This window comes from Phocoena phocoena, chromosome 19 (genome assembly GCF_963924675.1).
Source record: "Phocoena phocoena chromosome 19, mPhoPho1.1, whole genome shotgun sequence".
NCBI classification, from domain to species: domain Eukaryota; kingdom Metazoa; phylum Chordata; class Mammalia; order Artiodactyla; family Phocoenidae; genus Phocoena; species Phocoena phocoena.
Window position 1 is genome coordinate 45614277 of NC_089237.1, and position 19511 is coordinate 45633787.

A 19511-nucleotide genomic window follows, 5' to 3' on the forward strand; every position below is an offset into this window, starting at 1 on the left:
TGTAGATGTAAGACTGTGGCTCTGTTTCATTTATTCCTGGGCCAGAGGGTGATAGGTGATTGTGATTGGCCCAGCCTGTCACACATCCATCCTTGTGGCCAATGGACTGGAAAGTTTGTTATCAGAAGAAAGAGAATGCGGCATATACAGGACTCCAGGGAAGTTATCAGCCAACTTAGTCACTTCAGTTTGAGTTTACTACACTCTCTTCTATACACTAAGCCATAGATGTAGAAATAGTATAGTTAAGCAAAATCCTTTTTTCTAGTGATAGTTATTGAAGTGGACTTTTACTTTAATATTTCATTCCTCCCTCCATCCCCTACCAATGAATTATGAACTTTTTATGGGTCTATAACGCCCTACATGACCAACATACTACCTGTTTTATCTCTTTCCATCCCTTCATCTGTATCACTCTCTCCCTCTACTTATTAGGTACCAGCCTGACTGGTTTTTATTCATTCCTTTCCCAAAGATACCAAGGCTTTTCCTTTCTTGCTTCTTTGTTCTTATATTTTGGTTTATCTGCTTAAAATACTCTTCTCTTAGCTTTTCATATACCTTATTCCTTGACATCTTTATGGTCTAAGCTCACTTGTCACCTCTTCAAAGAGGCCTTTTCTAACTATCTTGTCTGAAATAGACTCTCCCTTATTGTTATTTAACAAAGTACTTTTTTTTGTTTCCTTCATAGCATTTATGAAAATCTGTAATAATTTGTTCTTTTTGTTTATTTTTTTAATTATCTGACTTTTCTTAGGCTTCCTGAGGGTAGGGCCTAGTTCATCTAGTTCTTGGCAGTGTGTTGGGTCCCCAGTTCCTGTTGTATCATGAACACTTAATATGTACTTGTTTGAATAAATGGATATAAGTAGAAGATGTATTAATTTTGGTTTCATATACATATGTGTATATACATGTGTGCCCCAATGTAGAAAATCTGTTTCATTCATATACTTATTCCTCAAATATTTATTGAATACATACTGCCTACAAGGTATTGGTTCCAATGCTATGTATATATGAAATCTGATTTTGAGAACTTAAGGGGATATTATTGATGTGATTTTTTTTGCTTTGCAAAATGAATTCTCCATGAAATACCTTTTAAAAATCATATTTTTACGTGGTATATAATAAAAGTCTGGCAAGCATCTCTCTTATTTACAGATGAGGAAACAAGATTCAGAGAGGACAAGGTCTCATAACTATTTAATACTGTGGCTCTTACTAAACCCACATTTCCTAACCTATTTCCATATTTGTCCCACATCACACTGCCTTCTCTGTGATTTACTTCTTTAAATCTTTATTTTTTCTTGTATTAGGGAGCCAACATGGTGTGATGCTAATGAGAATTGAAAGACCAGTGACTTTTCACTTCTCTGAAAAGCAAGTGACCTGGCCTTTCTCTGTTTTTTCCATCTTTAAAATGGGATAGTAGCTGTTCCCTTATGTTAGATGATTTTGAGGAAGAATGACTTAAGATTTAAGGCATTTTACAAAATTAAAAGCACTCTAAAAATCTAAAGAATTTGTTTCATATAACTTTTCAAATATGGGACTGTTGTACAAAGCAAATTACACTTAAACAGGATCAGTTACATTATTTAGTTGAGAATTTGTTTTGTTTTCAATCCATTAACTATTTAGCAGATATGATTGAGTTATCTGAGATGGCACACATATTTGTATTATAATTGTACACTTCAGTATAAATATGACCATGAATGAGTAAAGAAAATTCTCAGGTGGAGGCTTAGTTTTATCTGCTGACAACTTTTCTTATGTCTTAGGCTATGTTTAGACTTGAATTTTTGAATTTTTAAATTCACCAGCCTTTTTTCACTTTTTGTTTGTTTCATGATTTTAGTTAAATTTCCCTGAGGTCACATGCCTAGTAAAAGCTGAGATTTAAACCTACGTCCTCTGATTGTGTTGTTTCTGCTATACTGCACTACCTCTCCAAGATGATTCTTACGGTATCTACTTCACAAAGTTGCTGAGCTAATGCATGTAAAAAGGCTTTGTAAACTGTGAGGCATTTCTGTATAAGGCAGAACATAACGGGGATTATAAGAGTAAGAAAAAATACTGAAGGAGGAAACCTTTTATATGCACTGTCAATTTACCTTTCTTAAATAAAATTTGAAATACTTTTGATGCCAGAATAGTCTTGATGAAATGCATTTCTAATGTATTAACAGACCATGACCATATTTGAAAAATATGAGATACATGATCACCGTAATTTAGTGACCTTTTGATGGAATGGGAATGGTTTTCTCCCAAAAGTTTTTTGTATACATAGTTTATATATATTATTTAATAAATACCATACAAGTCAATTAAATAGTGGTCAGATTATAACATCTGTGAATGGAACAATATAGTAGACTCTTGGCATTCAAGATTAACATTAGCTTTCTTTTTTTTTTTTTTTGCGGTACTTGGGCCTCTCACTATTGTGGCCTCTCCCCTTGCGGAGCACAGGCTCCGGACGCGCAGGCTCAGCGGCCATGGCTCACGGGCCCAGCCGCTCTGCGGCATATGGGATCTTCCCGGACTGGGGCACGAACCCGTGTCCCCTGCGTCGACAGGTGGACTCTCAGCCACTGTGCCACCAGGGAAGCCCTCATATACTTTAAAAAATATTATTATTTTTCTTTAAAGATTTTTTTTGATGTGGACCATTTTTAAAGTCTTTATTGAATTTGTTACAATATTGCTTCTGTTTTATGTTTTGGTTTTTTGGCCACGAGGCCTGTGGGATCTTAGCTTCCTGACCAGGGATCGAACCCACAGCCCCTGTATTGGAAGGTGAAGTCTTAACCACTGGACCACCAGGGAAGTCCCCAAAATATTATATTTTTTAAAACATATGAGATAACATGTGAAAAACTTCCTAAGCTTTACACATTTAAAATATTTTTCCTCCAGTGCATAGTATGATGTCTGATATATCTTAAATGCTTGTTATAATCTTAAAGGAATTGATGAAGAGCAAGGAGCTATGAAAACACATTATAGTATAAAGAAGTATTAGTTCTGCCTGATGTATAGATAGAATGGGAAAGGCTTCCCAAAGGATATGACTTCTGAACTGGACTTTGAAATGAAAGCAATTTATGTTGAAAATCAGGAAAGGGGTTGCAGAACAAGAGAGAGACTATGAGGCATGAAAGTGCCTTGATCTACATGAGCCTTGTATCTGTAGTCTTATACAGTTTACACAGTACTTTTGTTTACACTATTGCTTTTGAGCCTTATGACAACTCCATGAGCTGAGTTCATATAGTCAACTGTTTGAGCCTTGACTAATAAAACTCAGGTTCTAGGGTGTAAGAGAAAGCAACTAGCCATTTTATTCTTTATAGTTTCATGAATGTCATGATTGCTGATACTATTGAATTTCTATGATTATATTTATGAAAGAACTGTTTTCTGAGTTATAAGTATGTGAGAGAGAAAAACATATACATACAATGAAAAGTATATTTCCATTTTTATTTACATAAGCAGATTAGTTTATATTGATATACAAGTTAAATTTTTAGAGGTCTCAGAAACAAATTAGAAAATGCCTCCTTAATATTTCATATTCTTTATAATTCAGGTAGGTTTTTAGGATTTCAATCCTTGTATACCATTTATCTAAAGAAAAACAAATGGAAACTGTGATTCCTCACATTTTCTCTTAGGCTTTTTGTTTCTGCTATAGTTAAACAAGTTTGTTGACATTAAAAAATATTTTTTCGCACAAAAATGTTTATTAAAATACTTTGAGGGAGAAAAAGAGAAAAACTCTCCCCATTTAAACTTGACTTCCTATTGTGTATTGTTTGTAATCAAAACAGTGTGGTATTGGTGAAAGAACAGACAGATAGATCAGTGGAACAGAATAGAGAGCCCAGAAATAGACACACAAATATAGTCAAATGATCTTTGACAGAAGAGCAAAGGCAAGTCTGTGGAGAAAGGATAGTCTTTTGAACAAGTGGTATTAGAACAACTGGGCATCCACATGCAAAAAAATGAATATAGACACTGACCTTATACCTTTCCCCAAAATAACTCAAAACAGATCATAGACCTAAATATAAAATACAGAACTTATAGAAGTTTTATAACATAGGAGAAAATCTAGGTAACATTGGGCTTGGCAATGAGTTTTTAGATACAATGCCAAAAACACCATCCATGAAAGAAAAAGTTGGTAAGATCTACTTCATTAAAATGAAAAACCTCTGCTCTTCCAAAGACACTATCAACGGAATGTAAGACAGCTACAGACTGGAAAAAAAATATTTGCAAAACACATATCTGATAAAGGACTGTTATCCAAAATATACAAAGAACTCTTAAAACTCAACAGTTAAAAAGTGGGCAAAAGGTCTGACAGACACTTCAGCTGAGAAGGTATGCAGCTGGCAAAGAACCATATTAAAAGTGCTCAACGTCATATGTCATTAGGGAATTGCAAATTAAAACAACTGGATACCACCATGTACCTCTTAGAATGGCTAAAATCCAAAACATTGACACCACCAAATGCTAGCAAGGATGTGGAGCAACAGGAATTCTCATTGCTGGTGGGAATATAACGTGATACAGCCACTTCGGAAGCCAGTTTGGCAGTTTTTCTTAAAAAGCTAAATAGTCTTACCATATGATCTAGCAGTCACATTCCTAGGTATTTACTTAAATGAATTGAAAATATGTCTAAATAAAAACCTGCACATGAATGTTTATAGCACCTTTACTCATAATTGCCAGAAGTTGGAAGCAACCGAGATGTCCTTCAATAAGTGAATGGATAAGCAACCTGTAGGTACATCCATTCAATGGAATATTATTCAATGATACAAGAAACAAGCTATCAAGCCCCCAAAAGATATGGAGGAACCTTAAATGTATAACAGAAGCCAGTCTAGAAAGACTTCATACTGTATAATTCCAGCTACATGACATTCAGGAAAGGTCAAAACTATAGACAGTAGAAAGATCAGCTGTTGTCAGGGGTTCAGGGTGGGAAGAGGAGGAAGAATGAATAAGTGGAGAATAGGGGATATTTAGGGCTGTGAAACTATTCTGTATGATACTGTAATGGTGGATATATGACATTTTGCATTTGTAAAACCCATAGACCTGTACAACTGCAAAGAGTAGACCCTAATATAAACTATGAACTTTTGTTAATAATGTATCAATATTGGTTCATCAGTTGTAACACACGTACCACACTAAAGATGTTAATAATAGGTGGGGGAGAACGGGTATATGTGCTCCCTGTACTTCTTGCTGAATATTTCTGCAAACCTAAAACTGTTCTAAAGGGCTTCCCTGGTGGCGCGGTGGTTGAGAGTCCGCCTGCCGATGCAGGGGACACGGGTTCATGCCCCGGTCCGGGAAGATCCCATATGCTGCGGACAGGCTGGGCCCGTGAGCCATGGCTGCTGAGCCTGCGCGTCCGGAGCCTGTGCTCCGCAATGGGAGAGGCCACGACAGTGAGAGGCCCGCGTACCACAAAAAAAAATAATAATAAAAAAAAAAATAAAACAACTGTTCTAAAAAGTCTACTGATTTTTTAAAAATAGAAAATGTGGCTCTCTGATTTCACTGCTAATAATTTAGCTTTTATCTTTCTCTTTTTTCTCTCCCTGACTGAAACGGGCAGAGTCTGTCAGGTGCTTAACTTTTTTGTCTCTAGGTAACTTCATGGGATTATAAAACAAAATTTCTCTGCTAAATAAACCATGAAAAAAGCAAGTAGAGATACTCCTTGGTCTACCCAGACAAGAAACAAATATGCCACAATATCAGTGTTAATGGAAGAGTGGTTACAAATGATTTCTATGTTCATCTTTGTTTTTCGGTATTTTCCAAATGTTATCTGTAAAATAACACTTTGTTAGCGCTTAAACAGCTTTTTGTATCCTACTGCAGCTTAACTGTATTGTTAACATGTCTTAGAAGATATTATATAGAAATAACTAAGACACAGGTCTCTGGTTAACTGTAAGTGAAAACACTGCATCACCACAGTGCTTGATGTAAATTATCTCATTGGTTGGTGACAACCTCATCAGATTTTTTTGCAGTTTACAAAGGGATCAGTTTTAAAATTTTATTCGTTATGCACTTGATTGTTTGTTTTCTTACTTGTTTATTATTTACTTATTCACCTACTCTTTTAAAAGAAGATTCTAATTAGTGTTACCTAAGTGGTTTTCCCAAGTTCTTACATTTTGTTGGTTAAAACTACTTTAAAATATGTGCTTGAAATTTGTGTCATTTGCAGTTTGTGTATTTAGGGAAATGAGTTATTTTTTAAACAGAGAATTATTATCTAAGTGTGGCTTTAGTGATTCCTTGGTACAGTAATTGGTGATGAAATTTAGCTCATTGTTTTCGGCTAGTTTAAATCGATCTTGAAAGAAACAGAAACTTGTTGCTTAATATAGACTCTAGATGACTCTTTGGAATGCCTCTGGGCTATTATGAAGTACTTGTTTAAGAAGGATAATTCCACTTGATTATATATTATATACGCCAAAGGAGAGTAATTTTAAATTCAATTTTAACTAGATTATGCTGTCTTTATGGAGCCACTTTGTTGCTGAATTGTATCCACACTATCCAGGATGCTTTTAATGAATGGAGTTTATTCAGCTAATAGATGATACAGTCACCATTCAGAAAGCCACATAGTCTGGCTCTTAATTCCTCCACCGTCTTTGTAATTTTTGAAATTCTTAATCATAGCATTTATATAAGATATTTATGACATTTTTAAAGTTCATCTTTGTTCCCTAATTCATACAGTAACTTAGATTTCCTGGTCTACTACCTTATAATAAAACCTCAGTTTATTAATTTATACAGTGAAGTTAGAAATCCTTTTGGAAAGAGGTAGTTGGAAAAAACATACAAGTATTTGAGTCCCTGCTGTGTTCCATGCACTGTACCAAATGGATACAGATGTCTGGGAGTTTGTTTTCCTACTTTCTGCTATAAAGCTGCCCCTTTACCCAATTTAGCTACCTGTAAATTCCTCCCTAAAATGGATTTTTGGTGGATTTCTTTGTTTCCAGTGTGTGATGCATAAAGGCAAATATTTTACGGATCAAAGGTGCATTGGTGTCTTTATTCAGGTTCCTTTTTTTTTAAACAAGTGAAGGGGCCTTTATTTATTTATTTATTTTTGGCTGCATTGGGTCATTGTTGCCGTGCACGGGCTTTCTCTAGTTGCGGCAAGTGGGGGCTACTCTTCATTGTGGTGCGCAGGCTTCTCTTTGTGGTGGCTTCTCTTGTTGCGGAGCACGGGCTCTAGGCGCGCTGGCTTCAGTAGTTGTGGAACACGGGCTCAGTAGTTGTGGCGCACGGGCTTAGTTGCTCCGCGGCATGTGAGATCTTCCCGGACCAGGGATCAAACCCGTGTCCCCTGCATTGGGAGGCGGATTCTTAACCAGTGCGCCACAGGGAAGTCCCTATTCAGATTCTTGAATTCTAAAGTGTGGCAAGCTGAGATTTGATTTTGTGTTTCAAAAAAGGAAGGAACTTTAAGATATGAATAATTACTACTTATAGGCATTAGAACTATATTTGCCTATCCTGTCTCAACAAGTTGGTTGTAATTCTTAAGTTTTGAATAGACAATGGTGACAACTTGGAGCTATCTAAACTAAAGAAGTAGTTCTATTTATTTGTGCTGTCATTAAAACTGTTCTGACTTTAATAATCAAGTATCTCTGTGGAAGAAATAGATTTAAGCCAACAAATAAAAGTAAGATGAAAACTGTATATGTGGATTAATTAATTTCAGAGTCCAGCATTTTCTCCAGACACTTTCAAAAGTCTGGGTGCTCTTTTTACATAAATGGTTGGAAATGTAATCTATCTGTAAAATGTAGAAAAATTAAGTGCAAGTTTTAAATGTGCGTTTAATAATTCCAGAATTTGAATTTTCTTTTTATTTGCAGCTCAGATCGTCTAATAGAAGAGACAATAAGGTAGGAAAAATGTTTTGTTTTTGTTTGTTTGCATATAAATGAACAGATAAAGTTAATTCTATAACTAGAGTTAAAGTCAGTTCATCCTCCTTAAAGATGAGAATTTCATTACATGGTAATGTATTTTTACTGTGACTTTCCCTTGTAAAATACATTTGAAGCCTAAAACATTTGTTTCCAGAATTAGTAGAATTGAGCTGTTTTACCTAGGTTATTTTTTCTGATTAATTCATACTCAGTATTTTCAGCCTCTTTTTATTCTTACTTTTTAATGAAAACAGTCTTGAACATGCGATTTGTTAAATGTCTTATGTATACCATTTATGTAGACTTGGTTTCTGTTACAGCAGCTATAGAAAATCTGTAGTAATTACTATTATCTGTAATAACATTAAAGTAGTTTCTTGCTTAAGGTAAGGGAAATATGTTGGTTTGAACTGCTTAAGTCTCTAGGTTTGGTGAATTTTTAAGTACCTATTTTAAGACAGTAAAAAAGTAAGTTAACTAGGAACGATCTCCGTTCTTTAAAATTCAGCAGTGTCTACAGCACTGTTTTTCAGGAAAGGTAGAACGAAGTACATGGGAAAAACAACAAACATTTGTATTCTTACCATAGACTTTGGTATTGTGTTTAAGTGTTTTACATGCTGTATGTTATTTAATCTCCTCAATAACTCATGAGATAGGCACTGATTACTAGATACTATCTCCAAAACAAAAAAGAAGTTAAGGTAAGTAATTTGCCCATGGTCACATGACTAACAAATAGTATTGAGGATTCAAATCCTCAAATCTGAGTCTCTAACTGTAGAATAAGAGCTCTATCTAAACTACTACTATATTTAGTACCTTACAGAAAGAGGACAAGCTTTGGAGTGTTATTTGGTTTGAAACCTGGCTGTGCTACTTAATTAGATCTGTGTCTTGGATAAGTTTCTTGGAATCTTCATTTTCTTATGTGTTTAAAAACATGGGATTGATGATAATACTCTAGAAGATTGTTTTGAAAATTAAAGATAATATGAGTAAAATGCCTAATACAATGCCTGGCTGATACTAGGTAATTTGAAAATGGCAGCTCTATTATTTATACTTTTTTTAAACTTTTTATTTTGATTTCATTTCGGATTTCAGAAAAGTTCCAGTGGTACAAAGAATTCCCTTATACCTTTTACCGAGATGCCCCAAATGTTATCATTTTGCCACATTTGCTTTTTTGCAATTTTTTTTCTGAACTACTTGAAAATAAGTTGCAGACATGTTGCCTCTTAACCTCTAAATATTTCATTGTTCATATCCTAAATATTTATGTTGAAATGGACTCATGGATTTTTATTTTATTAAATGGATCCTATCATTATTTAATAATCTTAATAAATTATCCTTTATAATAATACGCAGTTATCACATCTTGGAATTTTGTTTGAATTGCATGCACTGGGTCTTCCATCTGACCAACGTTTTCACAAAATTGCCTAATTATCAACTGAAATATCTCCCTTGTGACTCCTTACCTTTCATCAGCACGTAAAGTTGGGTCACATTTTGCAAAGGATTCTTTACTTAAGGTTTCCTTATGACCCTTTTCCTTTTTTTTCATCCTTTTATTTCTTCCTTTATACCTTATCTTCTAGCACCAGGCTGCCTTAAGCTTTTCGATTCCAAGCTGGCCTTTTTAAGGGCAGGTGATATGAGTATAAAAATTTGGAGAACCTCATAGGATAGGAACATTTGAGAACTATCAAGTCACTGATATTATTATTTTGCTAGTTAAAAAGCAAAAAACCATGTAATTAGAAGGCCTTTTATTTCACTTTGTTTCAAAATATGATAGGTATCACAAGTGAAATTTTATTGAATATAAAGGTAGTTACGATTACTTATAGATAATATAAAATTAAAGTGTCAAATAATTATTTTTACATATTTACATGTAAAATTTTACCTTTTCCTTTTAGAGCTGTATTTTTAGAATACGTACACAAATGAATATAAGCTGACACCAGTTTATTGAAAAGAACGAATATTTTTAATATTTGTAAATGTATTCTTAAGCTTTAAATGTATAACTAGTATTGTCTGTTGTTGAAAAAATAAGTGTCTGAGTTTAGTTCATAGAACGGGTGAGAAAGTTGAAGTTCCCGTAAACACATCAATAATTTATCATTTTAAAAGCATTATATATTATTTGGAGCTTATGTTTTGCCTCTGCATATTTGACCCTTGAAATAACAACAGCCTAGATTCACTCAGCTTGACTCCAGATGATGGAATAAGATGGGAAAGTATATCTAGATATACTTGGTGTGGTACTGGAACTCATGCATATTCAGCAAGATAATAACATAATGTATGATGATAATATCCGTTCTCCAAGGAACACAAAGTGCTTTGCGGAAATTATTTTTTAATTTTCCCTATCTCCTTCTGAGTCAGAGTGCATAGGAGATGGTGATAGTCCCAGTTTAAGAAAACAGAGGCCTATATGATTCAGAGATTGGCCTCAGATATCTCAGCCCAGGTTTGAATTGTAACTTTTTACAAGGCCATAATACCTATTTAAAAATACCTGGTAAAGTAAATTTATTATAAAACAACCAATTTTAAATGTATCGTATTCTATCATAGATATACACTTAACCTGAAAAATTATGAATAAGAACTAATGGTGCAAAGGATGTTGTTAGTTTGACTCTTATTCTTGTGATCTTTTTACTTTTTGGATCTAAAATTCAGTGTGCTCTAAAGTTGACATTGCCCGCCTCTTTCTGCTCTAATCTTGACTGGTTTTGCTCTACACATGGTACATTCACTGTACTGGGCCTGGGATGTCATTTCACCATTATCCTAAAATGACCTCCTCTATTGGATCACTTATTTCTAAAAAATAAAAGTCTTCAACTTTCTTAGTTTATTACCTCATTATGTTGGACCATGTTCTTTAGTAGCTTCCTCAGAAAGAATAGGAGGTAAAATTTTTGGACTTTACACATCAAAAAAAGTCTTTATTCTACCCATATTCTTGATTCATTGTTTAGCTAAGATATAGAATTCTAGATTGAAAATAATTTTGAAATTTTTGAAAGCATTGTTTCCAGTGCTGCTTTTTAAGTCCAATGCCAATTAAAATTTCTGGTCCTTTATATTTGTTAAGCATTTTTTTTTCCTCTGGAAGCTTTTAAGATCATACCTTTTCCCTTATGTTTTTGTTTGTTTTTAATCTCACCACATGAGCTTGACATGCATCTTTTTTAGTCCATTGAATTAGGCATTTGGTGGGCTCTTACAGTCTGGAAACTTATCTGCAGATCTGAGAAATTTTCTTATGTTTATCATTTTCTTCCCTCATTCTTCTCGATCCTTTTTTCTTTTTAATATACACTTTATATTTGTCAAATATACCTAAATAAAATGGGAAAAAAAGAATTCACCTAAAATACAGCCACTAGATTGGTTAATAATTTGGTATGTATTCTTCCATATTTTTCTCTATGTCTCTCTTCGTATCTGTGTAAAAATAATAAAAATATGAACATATTCATAGATATAGGCAGACACATGTGTAATTGGGCATTTAGAAAAAGTGGAATGATATTAACCATAGCAGGTTAGTATGTGCCATCACCTAACTTGTCCATGACTTAAATCAGTAAGTTGTGAGAGGGCCATGTGGGTAAGTGTTAATCCCTGTAAAGGGAAGGGTGGTTGCTTGTAGAACACTGGTTATGGACACTGGAAATGGGGTTCCTATTCTTGACCAAGGATAATCTTGGGCAGTGGAAGTCCATGATGGTCTAGGGAGCTGCCCTACTGTAACCAACCCCTGAATGGTGGAACCACAACATGCATTTTTCCTAGTTCCTTTTTATTTTTGTAAGGCCGCGCCATGTGGCATGTGGGATCTTAGCTCCCTGACAAGGGACCGAACCTGCACCTCCTGCAGTGGCAGTGCGGAGTCTTAACCACTGGACCGCTAGGGAAGTGTCCCCCCCTTTTTTCTTTTTTATTGAAGTATAGTTGCTATACAATACTCTATAAGATATGCATGTACAATATAGTGATTCACAATTTTTAAAGGTTTTTACTCCATTATTATTATAAAATATTGGCTATATTCCCTGTGTTGGGCAATATATCCTTGTAGCTTATTTTATACCTAATAGTTTGTACCTCTTACTTCCCTACCTTTTCTTGATCCTTTCTTACCTTTTCTCTGTCTTGCTTTTTTTTTTTTTTCCTACTTTCTGGGAAGTTTACTCAATTTTTCCTTCTAACGCTTCTGTTATGTTCTTATTTCCACTCTCCTTTTTGTAATTTACACGAGCTCTCTAAAGGGACACACACACACACACACACACACACACACACACGTTTATGTTTGTATGTTTCATGGATGTGATACTTTATCTCGGAGGGCATTAAATATAATTAGATTTTAGAGTTTCATGAGCCTCCTTTATTGCCTCTGTTTCCTTAGAATCACTCTTCTGTTTGCTGGTTGGTTTGTTTGGATCTCTGCCTTTTATGTTAGAGGCTCTCCTCAAATGTCTGGTGAACCTTGGCTCTTTGTTCATATTTAAGGGTGAGGCTCCAAATCTAGTGATTGGACGCTCATTCTGTGTGCGTGGGTGGTAGGATTTGTTGAGTAGGAGGCTTCACCGTGGGTGATCAGGAAGGGGCCTGGCTGTTTCATTGGGGGCTTTAAAATGTCAGTATCTGTAGGTCTCTTCTTGGTTAGATTTTCTGCTGAACTGAGGGCAGTCACCTGCCTGCATGGTTTGAAGCAGGTAATTTAGGGGTCTGACAACTCCTTTTACAAATTTCCACAGATGTTCATTCTGTCTTCCGATATACCTGATCCCTTCAATTCTTTAGATTTTCTAGGATCTGGGAAAACCTTTATAAATCACTACTTGACTCATAGTGGTACTGAGGTGAATAACAGTAGGGGATTTGGTGCTACTTATGTTATTAACATTTCTTAATCACTCAGGTGGAATTCCTCTAATTTTCTTTTTGATTTTCTTTATTAGATGTTTATAAAAGTACAATGTTCTTACTATAACAATTTAAATAATTCTAAAATGTATAAAGAAAAAGCTTGTCTCCTGGTGGTGCCCCGCCATTCCTACCCCCCGAAGTAATTTGTATTAACTGACAGTTATGTGTCTTTCTGATAGCTTTCTCACTGTCATACAAACATACACAAAGATGTTTTGAGTGTTTCTTAAAATAAAAAAGGACTAATACTATACACATTCTGTGGCTCACTTAAATCATTCAGTATATCATAAACATCCCTCCAGGTTAATGGAAATAATTCTGACTCATTCTTTTAATAAGCAAATATTATTTCATAGTATAGGTATAACATAATCTACTAAACCATTCCAATGTTGTTACCAGGTTTTGCAGGGAGGGCGTGATGGTGGGGAGTATTTTTTCATTTGTCTTTCACTATTCCAAACAATGCTTATCCTTTTATATATCTCCCTACACACTTTTGTTTCTTCTTTGCCTTCTCAGATCTTGAAATTTCAGTTGATTCATTTGTCATTTGCTCCAAGTACTCCCTCTAGCATTTTCCTCCAGAAGCATACCTGGTCTTGGCCTGTCCAAAAATGCGTTCAGTTAGCCCTCTGGTAGGTCAGGCTGTTAGAGACCCTAAAGCAGGTACATACAGGTGGCAGTAGATGGCCCAGCAGTTTTCCCTCTTAGGGGCTTGCTGTCACACCAGCTTGTAGATGTCAGCTATCTGCTTATAGGTCTCTCTGGCTGTGTGTAGCAGGCCTTTCCCAGCTGTAGGGACTCAGAGCAGTTCATCACTGCAGCCCCTGTGCATGCAGACCCTTACCTTCCACTGTCTGGGCTTCTCAAGATGCAGTGAAACCTACATCTTTGCCCCAGGCTTGAAGAAAAATATAGTCTTCCCTGCCATTAGTTCTTTGGTTCTTCCCTTGCTTGAGAGAGTGTAGCCCCCCTGGCTTTCTTCCCTCGAGATCTCAAGAGAACTTGGGACCTCAGATGGACCCTCCCCGGCATGTCTGCCTTTGTCTTGTGTTCTTCCATAGAGGAAACTGGACCAGAGATAAGGTCAAGAATTTGTGCTCTACCATCTTCCCAGAATATCTTCATTTCTGTTGCTTTTCGGTTTTTTTAATGTTTCACATATTTTCAGAATTACTGAAGAACTTCCTATTTCCTACTGCTTTTTATAATGTCAGTATCTAAAACGCTCCCCTGTGTGTTACGTATCAAAATGTATACTGACCCTGCCCTCTAGGATACTAATGTCCAAGAAGATAAGACTATTGAAAGTTAATAATCCTGGCAGCGATAGCAAAAAGATATTAACTGAGATTTCTTTAAAAAGCACATCAAAGTAGTTACATGAAAGAAACTGTACTCTACAAAGAGTGAAAAAGTTACTTCCCTTCTTTCTCATTTGCTTAATGAATCTGTGACCTTTGTCACCTGGCTTGGAAACTAGCATGTGTGTCCTAAAATCTACTTGGTTGGGTCTCAAATAGAGTTTTGGAATATAATTTCTTTTTTTTAATAAATTTATTTTATTTTATTTTATTTTTGGCTGAGTTGGGTCTTCATTGCTGTGCGTGGGCTTTCTCTAGTTGCGGTGAGCGGGGGCCACTCTTCGTTGTGCTGCGTGGGCTTCTCATTGCGGTGGCTTCTCTTGTTGTGAATCACGGGCTCTAGGTGCGTGGGCTTCAGTAGTTGTGGCATGCAAACTCAGTAGTTGTGGCTCACGGGCTCTAGAGCGTAGGCTCAGTAGTTGTGGCTCACGGGCTTCGTTGCTCCGCGGCATGTGGGATGTTCCTGGACCAGAGATCAAACCCGTGTCCTCTGCATTGACAGGCAGATTCTCAACCACTGCACCACCAGGGAAGCCCCTGGAACGTGATCTTTCCATAAGTTAAGGGCTGGTTCTATATAAATATTTTGTGATATGTTGCACCTTTGGTTCTATTTTTATAATTGTAATTCCCTACTTCCCTCTCAAGGGTTTTTCCTGATTAAGGATATTTTAGTACATGGCCCCTTTTAAAACCATTTTAAGAAGCTTTTGTAATGTGTGATTTGTCAGTTGTCTTATTTCATTTGTTACTTTGGAAAAAAAAGAAGCAACCCACAGGAACAGTCCACTGCCTTGTCCAAAAGAATATCAGAGAATAGCATTGGGGATGAAGTGGTCATTCAGAAAAAGGACAATGGGAAGATGACTCGGGAGGTGATTTTTTTTTTTCCATGTTCCTGCCCAGTGCTTTTCAAAGGTGATGTGCTCACCTTAGTTTTCTGTTCACTTTTAAGAGTATGATGGATGCATGCAGGATCATCTTGAAACATCAGTTTATTGAGCTTCTCTTTTCCTCCCTTGCAGCATTGCTATGGCAACAAAAGAAAATATGACTTCACAGAGAGGAATGTTGAAGTCAATTCAGAGCAAAATGAACACTTTGGCCAGTATCCTTTTTGAAAGCTTGAAATCTGGGGTTTTTTTGGGGGAAAAAATCTGTGTATGTGCTTCACCACTCCCCCCCTCTTCTGGACAGGTTGCCATCATCAGTAACAGTAGAGGCCATCAGTAATTCTGTATTATGATATGCCCTGCACTCCTGAAAGATCATACTGTTTAATGCCATATGTAAAAGATTGCACACCAGAGGGTTAATACTAGTAGATCTAGAAAATAATTATGTGAATTTTCAAATTCACATAATTATTTTACATTTTAAAAGCTCTTGAATCCATGTTAACTCCACAGTGTACCCAGGTTTTACCTAAACATCATAAATTATGTGCTTTTTCTTCTTTATTCAGTTTGGAGAATAAGTCAGTGGCACATGCTTAGAAAGAGAGGGAAGTAGACAGCCATACATGTAAATGAGTTGTCACTGCTGGTGGCATAGTTTCATTTTGCACAAGCTAAACTCTAGGATAGATTTGCTGCTTGTTTATTGTGACCTCTACCTTTTTAATTCTTCAGTTTCCCAATTTAAAGTAGTATTACTGCTACTTCTGAGAAACCCAGCAGGGAAACTGATAAGCCTACTAAGCTAAAACATTTTGTTTACTCTGAGAAATCAAGCCTTTTTAGAGAAAAAAGTTTCCTCCCCCAATTACTAAGGGGGAAAGGACCTTTAATTTTCAAAAGTTGAGTATCTTCTGGTCCCAGATAACTTAAGGTCACTTTTAGTTTGATACCTTATTTGCCTAAGGAAAGGAATATCCTGAAGCCTGTTGGTATTTTCCAGTTTTTGGTGAATTTTGTTCTTGCTTTGTCACCCTAAGTATAAAACCACACCTCCAAAATCATTTATATTTTATATAGGGCTCTACAGTTAACAGAGTACTGTTATATACATTATCTCATTTTATCAGTACCATAAATTAGAATCATTCCCAAAATTATGTTTTAAAAAATCTAATAAAATGGGTGTGAGTTAGTCAGGACTCCATAGAGAGATAGTAATAGAAACCTAATTCATACTGACTTAAGGAGGAAAAGGAGGGAATTAATTTGTTCATATATCTGTAAAATTCAGGGGTAGAATTTGGCTTAAGGTGTAGCTGGAAGCAGGGGCTCAGATTTTATTATCAAGAATCTGCCTTTCCTCTCTGTTCCCCTACTCCATCTCTTATTTCTGTTTTCTTGTGTGTTGGCCTCATTCTCAGGCAGATTCCTCCTCGTGCCGATAGAGATGGCTACAAGAGTCACCTCCTACCAGTTCAAAAATTCTCATGGAAAAAGGACGTCTTTTCTGACAGCTCTGGCACATGTCCCAAGAGGACTGTGGTTGCCTTAGCTTGAGTTACCTCAAGCTATTCCTAACCCAGCCATTGGCCAAGGGAAGGGAGTATTCTCTCTGGCCAATCCTGAGTGCGTATGTACACCTGATGTCAGAGGACAAGGTCAGCCCCACCCTGTTACATGAACTGAACTGGATTATTATAGAAGGAGGGGGGTGGTTCCCCTAAAGGTAATAAACTAGATAGAAATATGTCCACTATAGACAGGGTTTCCTAATGTCAGAAGTTTTCTTACTTTCTCTCACGGGATTGTTGACCCTTCTTTTACCAAGCAAGAAAACATTAAGCATTTGCTTTAAATGAGATTTGTACCTTACACTGTATAAGTTTTTGCACATTACTTCATGCTTTCTGTTCTGCATTTTAAAAGTTGTTTCTGCAAATTGTCCCCTTTTTTTGTTGATTAATTTGAAAAACACATTAATGCCTACAGTGTGTAAAGTTCTCTTCATTAGGCACAGGAAAATTCAAGATTAGAAGAAAACATAACCTCTACATACAATATGTAGAGTATATAAATACACAATACAGTCCCTGCTGAGAGTCATTTATTTACAGGAAAATGCAGTGAGGATTCACCGGGAGTAGGGATTATTCCAGCTCTCTAGTAACCTAGGTGATTTTGTTGTTGCTTTTCTTGGCCTTAATACAATACCTCTATTAACAAAGAGGATGCACCTGCAGGTGTGTAGTCAGAAACCAGTGCTAGAAATGCAAAACAGTGTAGGATGCGGAAGCGTGTGCCTTGATTGCAACATACCAACAAGTAAGATATGAAGGTATTTTACAATACTAAGTAAAATGCAGTTGTGACTGCTGTAAAACTCTTAAAATTGAAATTTTTCTTTCCTTTCTTTATGTTCCCCAAATAGGACAGCCAGAGCAGTTTAACCCACTTTCTTACGGTATCCTGCCTACTGCTGTAAAGTAAATTTAAAATTTTTTTTTTTTTGTAAATTTAAAATTTTAAATAATTAACCAGTGCTTGATTATAGAGACACTTAAGAGTTTGTTCCCACCAATTACCTGAATCCAAGGAGGCTTATCACCTTGGGGAGAAGATCACATATTCCTCAAAACCTTTTGGCAAAACTTCCCAGTCTCCTGAGAAAAGGGGTTTAAGAAAGAGAGAGAGAAAGAGAAGGAAAAAAAGGAAAGACAGGAACCTCAGGATAATGGTGGTGGTAGCTGGCTGCACCTGTACCTCCGTGCCCTGCAGGGTTCCTCTCTCCCGACCACACGGGCTCCCACCCTGACAGCAATCCCTCAGTACATGGTAGCAGTCATCATTGTTTCTTCTCTCGCTGTTAATTTTTTTCTTTTCATGGTTCTTGTGTACTGCAGTTTACTAGGAGACTTGAATTTGCCCTTGGGCAGTAGGGCATTTGTGTTTGCTGTAGCTCCCTCAGTGTGACTTTCTTCCCCTCTATTTCTTCTCATCATTTATCGTTTCTGGACTCCACTGATCTCTGTTTTTGTGATTCCTGTGAGTTTTCACTAAAGAGGCTTCTTCCAAATATGACCTTAATAAAGATTTCCCAAAGATCGTTTTCCTGCTGTGAACAGCCTCATCCAGAGGATCAACCTTAGGAAGCGGCGAGACTCACTCATCCTGGGCGGTGTTATTGGTGTCTGTACCATCCTGTTGCTGCTGTATGCTTTCCATTGATGAGACATCTCCAGGGACTCTTGACAGCCACCACTTTCACACCCTGATCCGGAATAAGAAAAAGTAGGAAGGAGAAGTTGACTGACCTGATAATTAGCCTGACCGGCAGGATTAATTCAAGACTGATAGTGACGGACTCTGTGATGTGGTCAGGTTGAGCTGAAGTCACAGGTTTTCTGTGCTATCTTTTCTAACACACGTTTCCTTCTGTTTTTAGTTTAAAAAAAATAATAAATGTTTTCAGTTGCTTTGTCTCCCGAAGAGGTAAGTAAACCCATCAGAAACAGAGTTTCCGTGCCTCGGTGAAAGTGTTGAAGGCTGATGACAAGCCCAGTCTTACAGCTGGATTCTTCAGAAAACCAGGTTTCTCTATATCCAAAGACTGCTTTCCTTTCAGCCACCAGATGGGGTTGTGAAAAAAAATAGTTTTTGTCCTTTTATTTTACACTCAGATGAGAAATCACAAGTCATTTCTTGATAATCTGTGCTATAAATTTCTACTTTGTCCCCAACTCTTTCAGTATTCAAGAAAAATTACATTTTTCAAAGAATCTTTGAGATGCTCACAGACCAACTTCAACACAGTTGAGGTTGTCTGAAATAGAAGACAAGTACTGCAAAAAAGCTTTTTTCTTTATTTTATTTTTTAATCGTGCACACTCTGGGGTTAACTGTATTCCTGGAAAAACATCAAGAATGACAGGCTTTTTTTTTTTGGTCAGTCACTGTTTTTTGTTAATCTCTTCCATTGGGTTAATATTTACTACTGTGAGAAAATGAAATCTCAGTTCTACCATGACAAAAAGCCAATGTCTGTCATTGCAACTATTCTTCATCATGTCAGGATTAACACCGGCAACTGAGTTAGGGGAATGCTTGGTTTTCAGTGAGATCTCTTTAACAGGCCACATGTAAAAAGACACTGAGTGAGGGGTCACCATCAGATAATTCCATTTGTAAGTGTTCCACATTTATGAGCAAAAGTTTAAGAACCACTGTCT

The 19511-nt window shown here is 36.3% G+C and overlaps 1 protein-coding gene across 2 annotated transcripts in view; it reads left to right on the plus strand.

The window, feature by feature from the left end:
• GOSR1 (golgi SNAP receptor complex member 1) overlaps positions 1 to 18957 on the plus strand; it is a 47041-nt gene extending 28084 nt beyond the window's left edge. For both annotated transcript variants that reach the window (XM_065897164.1, XM_065897165.1), the window contains exons 7-9: positions 7986 to 8015; positions 15412 to 15494; positions 18386 to 18957. In XM_065897164.1, coding sequence (XP_065753236.1) covers positions 7986 to 8015; positions 15412 to 15494; positions 18386 to 18510 — 238 coding nt within the window. In that variant the 3' untranslated portion in view covers positions 18511 to 18957. The remainder of the gene's footprint in view (positions 1 to 7985; positions 8016 to 15411; positions 15495 to 18385) is intronic.
• The last annotated feature ends 554 nt before the right edge of the window (positions 18958 to 19511 follow it).